The sequence below is a fragment of the Urtica dioica genome, chromosome 5 (genome assembly GCF_054948205.1).
Source record: "Urtica dioica subsp. dioica isolate 48M chromosome 5, U.dioica_male_clone48M_v1_H2, whole genome shotgun sequence".
NCBI classification, from domain to species: Eukaryota; Viridiplantae; Streptophyta; class Magnoliopsida; order Rosales; family Urticaceae; genus Urtica; species Urtica dioica.
The window spans coordinates 9,651,746-9,659,743 of NC_142760.1; the positions used below are offsets into that span (position 1 = coordinate 9,651,746).

Consider the following 7,998-nt stretch of genomic DNA (forward strand, 5'->3'; position numbering starts at 1 on the left):
AATAAATTAAGGCTTGGTCCTACTTAGGTGCGAAAAAGAATCAAGTGTAACGGAACGTTTTAAGATGTTGTTTAAAGCTTTTATATGTGTTTTATTAGCAGGGTAATAACATAGAATAAAATAAATAACAACATGCATAAAACGATTCAAATAAAAATAAGAAACTAGCAAGATATCAAAACTAGTCACAAAATTTTACTCGAAATTTCTCAAACCTTTAAAACACGTTTTTCAATATAAAAAATTAAAAACTTTTAGAACTGATTCTAATGTGTTTTAAAAACATCCCAAACTCATAGAAAATCAACATGCTTTTTAATTTAAAGACATGAGCAATAAATTAAAAAAAAATCTAAGATTACAATTCTAACTTGTCACAAAATTAGTAAACTTTCGAAAACGATTTTCAAGCTCATAATTTTAAAAATACATGTACATGCTAATCTTTGACCATAGCTCTGATACCATTTGTTGGAATCGATCTAGGGTTTAAGAAAATAATTACCGCTTCGGGAAGCGGCGGAATTTTATAAATTTTCTTTTTCAAGTAAAAACAGTTTTTACTAACCTAGACAAGTGCAAGTACATGTAAATAAAAACTAATATGAGCTAAGAAGTTTACTAACCTTTCTTGAAGCTTGAACTTTGAAGAAGCTTTTGGAAAGTTTGCAACGCTCGTCTCCCCTTGCAGCACGTCTCTCTTTCTTTCCTCGGCACCTCGAGCAACCACGAAAGTTTCTATCACTAAATCACTCGAAAAGAAGGAATCAGTGAGTGGGCACTTTTAAACGCTACGACTTAAGAACGAGTCTCGAAGTCGCAGAGCTAAACACTAGGTCGAGTGAGGACCTAGGTGCCAAGACAAGAAAAATCGAAAATATAAACTAGAGAGAGAGAGAGGAAGGGGCGGCCAAGTCTAGAAGAGAGAGAAGCTCTCAATCTCTAAAACATTGGAATGAATCAAATGTGAGAAAAAGGGGCTCCTATTTATAGGAGAGGTCTCACCTTCTATAAGGTAGTTTCCTCTTCTATAGAATATCACATATTCATGAGCCAATTACCTCTTTTCCCACTTGAGATGCTCGGCCAAGGATGCCTTCTAGAAGGCTTGGATTTGTTTCCATTTTTGTTCCTTGCCTTGCCTTGTTCTCTCTTGGCCGATTACCCTAATGCATCCTCAAGCAAATTTGTTTCCTCTTTTTCTTTTGGCAAGTATCTTGATACATTTATGCACAAAAATATTCTCTCTTGGTTGGGTATGTTGGGCGCCTATGTCCTTCTAGAATGGGCTTCTAGAAGCTTTTCCATTTGTTCATGACAACATGAAAAAGGCCCAATAAGAATTTTCAATAAAATTCTTATGAAATGAAATTAATTCACAAGGCCCAATGATCAAGTCATGGCCGAGTGAAACATGTCATAAAATGACCTTGTCAAAAATTTATTGACATTCATTTCATCCTTTGTCTCAAAAGACAAAAATACCCTTTTAACTATTTTCGTTCTTGTTTTGACTTAGCTTCCAGTTTAACTATTCCTATCGATGTGATTCGTGACAGTGACCTCATGGACCCAAATGAACAAAGCTTTAGCTAAACACTTGGACTCAAAAGTTCACAAACCTTTTCCAAGTTTAGCTTAATGCCAACTGACTCCACTAAAGAGCTGACACTGAAAATCTCTCGGTTCAAATGAATTTATTTTCTACTCAAGAATTCGACTTAATTATGATGAGCGGATCCACTGAATATTATCTATGTTTACCCTTCATGAATGTCATCAGCTAGTCGGGATTTACTAAATTACCATTTTACCCTTCTAGCTGTTATTTCCTCAACTCCTTTGTCGCTTGTGAATAAGTTAGAAACAATGTATTGACGAGGAGCTAACAAGTCACATTGTTTCATCCAAAAGAGTCATGACTCAATTTGGACACTGGCCAGTTCATTTATTCACACTCCAAGGAACAAAGCATGAGGTGACATACATTGCATTTCAGCAATCTTGTACATGAATTCCATATCTATGAGAACTTCACAAAGTTACTCATGACAGACTCACAACTTAGTACTTCACCAATAGGCCTTGTTCGGAATCACATAGTGAGTCCGAACTTTGACTTTCTCAAATGAGAATACTAAGGTGTGAAATGGCATGTCTCATTTCAGGATTAAGGTAAGCATGATGCAATTCATACATAGTGACTTCGAGACATAAGAGGTTAAATGGTTTGTTCTTATATTGTCTCTAGAAGTGCACTGGTCAATTCAGTATCTTCGGAAGATACCTAGAAGAACTATAGAGTCCCAAACTCTCAATGCCTCATAACCAGACATCATAGATTCTTCTAACAATCATACTGAGGTCAATAGTCCTTTGACCCTAAGATTGCGAATATATCGTTTTAAGCAAACTACGAAGAGTTTGTTCATGCAAATCTACATTTGTCTCTTCGTAAGTTGTTAAGTTTGTTTATGGACTAAAAGACTAAGGTTTTATCATAAAGCTTCAGACAAGGAAGATTGAATGAACGTTTCAACTTTATTAATGAATAGATAGGCAATTACAAGCAAGAGTCTTCATGAGACTTTATCACATCAAATGTACAAAATAAAGACTACAACTCTTCTTGTGGGCACCATTGACAACAGCATCGTCATCCAGGTTTCATAGTGCTGGATGTGGTAGGCAGGATCTGCTTTCCCATCATAGGGAGCGAGGTTCGGGAGCTTGAAATTCCCCGTACAAACCTCAGCCAGTATCTGAGTAGTGAAAGGTGATGAATTCTCCTCAACGACCCCGTAGGCACTTCCACCTATTCCGTATTCTCGGAGATCTCGTACCTCATTTCGAAGGTTGTGGATCATAGTGACCACATCGAGACCGGTCGTTGGAGAAACCCCTTGATCGGGAGGAGTCACCTGCAGCCTCTCGTTAGACCCCTGTCCTGTGCGGCAGTTCCCGTTAGTTGGGACTGCCAACGGGATATTGGGTCTAGAGCTTAGCCGCTCTCTCAGATCATTGCCACGCCCAATGCGTTGAGCAGTGAGGTGGTCCCTAAGATCAGGGCTGGCCGTACGGAGGCGCCGGCTTTGCTTGCGGCGGTGCGCTCTCCGCGCGCCCTGACTTTCCGCAACATTCTCCCTCGGACCTAGTCGGTCGAGAGCCGAACGTCGGGAATTCCCCTCTTGAGAAGCTGCCGGCGCATCGCCTGTTCGGGGTAAGGGATTCGACGGACCGGCATCAAACACGGCGGGGAGTCCCCCGTCCTTCGTGAGAGAAGTCTCGATATCCTCCGACTCACCAGTACCCTCGTAATCAGGGTCGCGGCTTTCCTCGTTGAGGTTCTCAGGATCCCCGTTGGGGATCGTCGTGTCACGCATAGGTTGCTTCACAGCCAGTCGGCTGTGGTACCTTGCGTTCCTTGCCTTCAGTCGGCGGATACTCTCCTCTAACTCCACGATGCGGTCGTCCCTGCTATCAGGAGATGGAGATGGTGAGCGGGTCGAGCTCTCTTCGTGGAGCGACTCTTCGTCACCATGCGCTCGGGAGCGCAAGAAGTATTTCTTGGTCCTAGCGACGTTTTCGGGGTTGTTCACGCCCTCAAAACGTACGGGTGGTTGGCTACTCATCGTTTCTCAAGTTCGAGAAGGTTGAGTTCGCAGAAGAAAAGAAGAAGATGAACAGAAGGGATTTCGGGCTGAATAGGTCGGGAAGTCCCCTTCTTCTAGCGCCAAAATGTTGTCGCACGAAAATGAACAACTATTTAAAACCTCGGGTGGTTCGATCCAAGGCCGGACCAAGTGATCGCACCCGGGCCAAGAGTGGGAACTCGATAGTCTCGAGCTAGGGTTTTCTCCAATCAACCCGCCTCTCGGGAGAGGTAGGGGGTGAGGAGGAGGAGTGACCGTGCCTTGGTTGTCGGCTGCCTACGTACCCGTGCGTGGGATCAGGTCAGAACGTAGTTCAAGCGTGAAAGACGCAGTATGAGGCGCGGGGCCTTGACGGAGAAGCGTGCTCGACGAAGGAGACGGGGCGCGAGGAGTCCTCGATAGCGTCTCGGAACTTCGGAGATCGCGTACGCGTCTAGCATGTTAGACGCGAGAGGGGAACTCTGGTTGAGAACCCTAGGGGCGTGCTTGAGCACCGGAGAACGTTCGGTCAAAGGGAGCGACGTCCGGGAAGTCCCCGTGAGTGCTTCGGAACCTTTGAGAACGGGGGAGAGAGAAGAGAGTCTGCTTCAGGCCAAATATGGCATCCAGAGAAGCAGAGAAGAGTAAGAAATCGAGCGTGTCGATAGGAGATGAAGAGAATTTTGTGTATTGAATTGGATTCAATGGGATGGCTTTCCCCTCAATGGGAGGGGGTTTATATAGGTGTTTGGGAGCCTTAGAAGGTCCCTTTTTCGTCCATGTGGGACTAGGAACGTGCATGTCATCAAGTGGAGGCGCACGGCGCGTGCGGCGCACAAAGCGCGGCGCGCGGGTCACCGGGCGCAGCGCAGGTCGCGCGGCGCATAGAGGGCGCGGCGCACCGTCTGCTGCACAGCTGGCCGGCGTAGCGTGTTGTGTGCGTGATGAACGGCTCGTCTTGCCGAGCTCTTGCGGGCCTTCGAATATCATTCTTACCACGTGAAATATGAAGATTTTCACTTGACAAGAGTGACTCGATTCGAGGAGCAAGGCTCAACTCGACGAGAGTGACTAGCGACTTGACTCGAGGAGTGACTCGAGAATAACTCGAGGCTCAACTCGAGAATGACTCGAGGCTCGACTCGAGAATGACTCGAGGCTTGACTCGAGGAACAACTCAAGGCTCGACTCGAGGAGCGAAGCTCGACTCGAGGAGATTGACTCAAGGCTCGACTCGAGGAGCGAAGCTCGACTCGAGGAGTCAAGAGTTTGGGCGAGGGCTTGAAGACCTGCCGCTCTTCGGGACCTCCGGCCTGACCATCGGCCCTTTGAGCGACGTGCCTTCTTGGCGTCTCGGGTTTTCCGAAAATGACCGACAACAACCGGTACAGGCACTCAGAGAGGTGTATGTAATGTTGGCACGATAGGATGCATCTTTCACTCTCCATTTCATGCGGGAAGGGGGTTGACGGCGTGGTTGAGCACGTCTGTGGGAGGATTGATGCTGATGAAGGTTCCTCCCATATCGGCGATAGCAAAGAGGCCGAATATGACCATTTCGTCCACAATGATGGTGGACCCAATGAGGTCTGTTGACAATAGACCTGGTTGGTCTATGAGGATGTCACTGATGCTGATTCTGAAACTTGTCACCACCTGATGTCTGGGACATTTTGCGCGGCATCTGGTCAGTAGACTTTTTGGGAACAAAAGTAGTTTGTGACGTGGAAGCACCACGAGTATACCCAAGCCCCTTCATGTTCTTCGCAGGTTGTCCAATAGTTAGAATTGTATCAAGGCTGTCGGTGCCAGAATTCAACATCTTGACATATTTAGTCATCTGGTCATGTTCCCCAATTAAGCGGTTGACTTCGCGCTTTAGATCAATAATGGTTTCTAAGAGCCTTGTCTTATCTTCAGTGAGAGAGAGAATGAGTGCACTCTGCTTGTCAAGAACCCAAGACTCTTCAACCCATTTAGTATGTAAAAAATTATAAGCATCATTCAAAGCATCATCAGATAGTTCATCATATGTAACAAATCTCTTTGAGGATTCAGCAAATTCATCAATAGATTCAAGGTTATGAGTGGGAATAGAAGCTGTGAAGGCAACAAAATTGCTTATCTGATCAGAGTTACTGTCTTCTTCTTCCTCATCAGATAGAGTGGTGTTGTAACCTTTTTTCTGTTTTTTCAGGAAGTTGGGACACTCCTTCTGAATATGCCCAAAGCCTTCACACTCATGACACTGAATACTTGCCTTTTCCATAGCATTCACCACTTCTTCCATTTCTGTGAAGGTTTCCTCTCTTTTGGAATCTTTGCTGAAAGTTGTCTTTGACATTTTGCGAGACATTCTTCCCAGTCATCTGGTTAAATCTCTTCATAACACTGCTATAGTTTTTGGCCAGCATAGCAATAGTATCATCAATTTCGTCATAAGAATCAGAGTATACCTGCTCCTTCTGATCATGAATTGAGCTTTTGAGGGTCATTCCTTTGTGTTTCTTCTCCATCTTGGGAAGAGAAAGCTCGAAGGTCATGAGGGATCCCATACGTTCATCAAACTTTAGTGTTTTAAGGTCATGGACTTCTTTTATCGCCGTGATCTTCATTTTGAATCTAGGGCTTAAAGCTCTCAGGGTTTTCCTGACTAGATCTTCATCGGTCAAAGGTTTGCCGAGAGAGTAGGATTCGTTGGCAAGATATCGAATACGCACATTAAAGTCGGCAACAGATTCATCTTCAAGCATAGTGAGAGCTTCAAAGTTTGTAGTGAGATACTGAAGGTTCTTCTCACGGACTTTAGTGGTTCCCTCATAGGCGACACCAAGAATTTCCCAAGCTTCTTTGGCACTCGTGCAGGAGTCTATAAGCCTGAAAACATTTTTATCAACCCCGTTAAATATAGCATTAAGTGCAGAAAGTTACCTAGAGCCGCCTCATCTTCACTAGGACTCCAGTCCTTCTCGAGTTTCGGAAGAGTCACAACTCCTTTGCAATCAACAAAAACTGGAGCTTCCCAACCATGGATCACAGCCTTCCAAGTTCTGCTGTCGAGGGATTTTAGAAAGGCTCTCATACGGGCTTTCCAGTAACCATAGTTGGTTCCATCAAGGACTGGAGGACGATTGACCGAGCCTCCCTCTCTAGAACTATCCATATCTGGTAATCAGAATAAAATACCCAGGAAACCACCCAAAGATCTAGGTGCCTGCTCTGATACCAATTGAAATTCTGACAAAGACAAAATGTCGCACACAATGTGTTGACAATGTGTCCGACAACTTGCTTGAACACAGATAATGGATAATCAACAAACAGTGCGATAAATAAGCGACACACAATATGGTTACCCAGTTCGGTGCAATATCACCTACGTCTGGGGGCACTCTGCCAGTGGAAAGGATTTCACTATATAGTAGTCAATAGTACATGCATGGTCTTATATGATTACAACACAAAATCAAGGCCCTAGAAACTATTACCACAAGTGAATACCTAGACCAGGGACTCCCTTGAATTTGAGATCCTCCTTAATTCCACTCTTCCAGCAAACACCTATGCCCGGATGACTTCAGTCTTCAAACGCACGTGAGTCTTCAATCACGTAAACACAGAACACAAATCACTCAAACACTCAATCTTCTCGAATAGTATTTGGTGAATAACACCGCTCTTATCAAAACACAAAGCCTCCCAATCCGTCGGTCTTGCATGTCTAGGAGCTCTAAGTACTTTGAAAAAGCGTTGAGGCTACTAAGGGGGAAGCGCATGGCTTTTATTGAAGCTGTACAATCCTGGAACTGTATCTAGGGTTTCCTTACCCATTCTCCCAAGAATATCATGCAATAAAGTCACCAGCGAGGCAATCTGGAAAAACCAGAAACTTACCAGAAATACTATATGCGCACATGAGGAAGGATGTCTTACGAGAAGCTGGAGCATGAAGACAGACATGTTTTCATAAAACTTGCACTAAAAAATAAAGCCAACTTATAACGTAATAACAATATGTTTTACTTATCAATAATTAAAAAACACAAAGGTGGTATGCATTCCTCTTATCACTAAATCTGTATGAAACACAATTATCACTATTAAATAACCAAGAAAATGGATGTAATAAAAATAAAAACTAAATTTACATTTTTTTTAAAGAGGTTGAACATTCTCGTTAAACAATAGCTAGATCAGCTCATGCTTCCCCAACAATACACAAAGGCCACTCTCTTGGAACAAACAAAAATTATATCACAAATAAAGACTTATAAGCTAGCTTGTGGACAATCGTAGTGAAATTGAATTTAGAACTTGCGAGCTCTAAATTCAATCGCCGAACGTCCTCTACCACCGATTCTAAGGC

The 7,998-nt window shown here is 43.8% G+C and overlaps 1 protein-coding gene across 1 annotated transcript; it reads right to left on the bottom strand.

Moving 5' to 3' along the window:
- Positions 1-5,081: 5,081 nt before the first annotated feature.
- LOC149395122 (uncharacterized) lies at positions 5,082-7,592 on the bottom strand. Its single transcript, XM_089614226.1, has 6 exons — positions 7,566-7,592; positions 7,460-7,505; positions 6,564-6,797; positions 6,089-6,501; positions 5,378-5,967; positions 5,082-5,295 (listed from the first exon to the last, which is right to left on the bottom strand). The coding sequence occupies exons 1-6, from the start codon at positions 7,590-7,592 to the stop codon at positions 5,082-5,084; spliced, it is 1,524 nt and encodes a 507-aa protein (XP_089470352.1).
- Positions 7,593-7,998: the final 406 nt, after the last annotated feature.

Excerpts from the sequence above, each read along its gene's own strand:
- LOC149395122 (XM_089614226.1), bottom strand. The coding sequence starts at position 7,592 with ATGTCTGTCTTCATGCTCCAGCTTCTC. Across the intron at positions 6,798-7,459 it reads TGATATTCTTGGGAGAATGG|ATATGGATAGTTCTAGAGAG; the intron begins GTAAGGAAACCC and ends TCTGATTACCAG. Across the intron at positions 5,296-5,377 it reads AAGAACATGAAGGGGCTTGG|ACATCAGGTGGTGACAAGTT; the intron begins GTATACTCGTGG and ends AAAATGTCCCAG.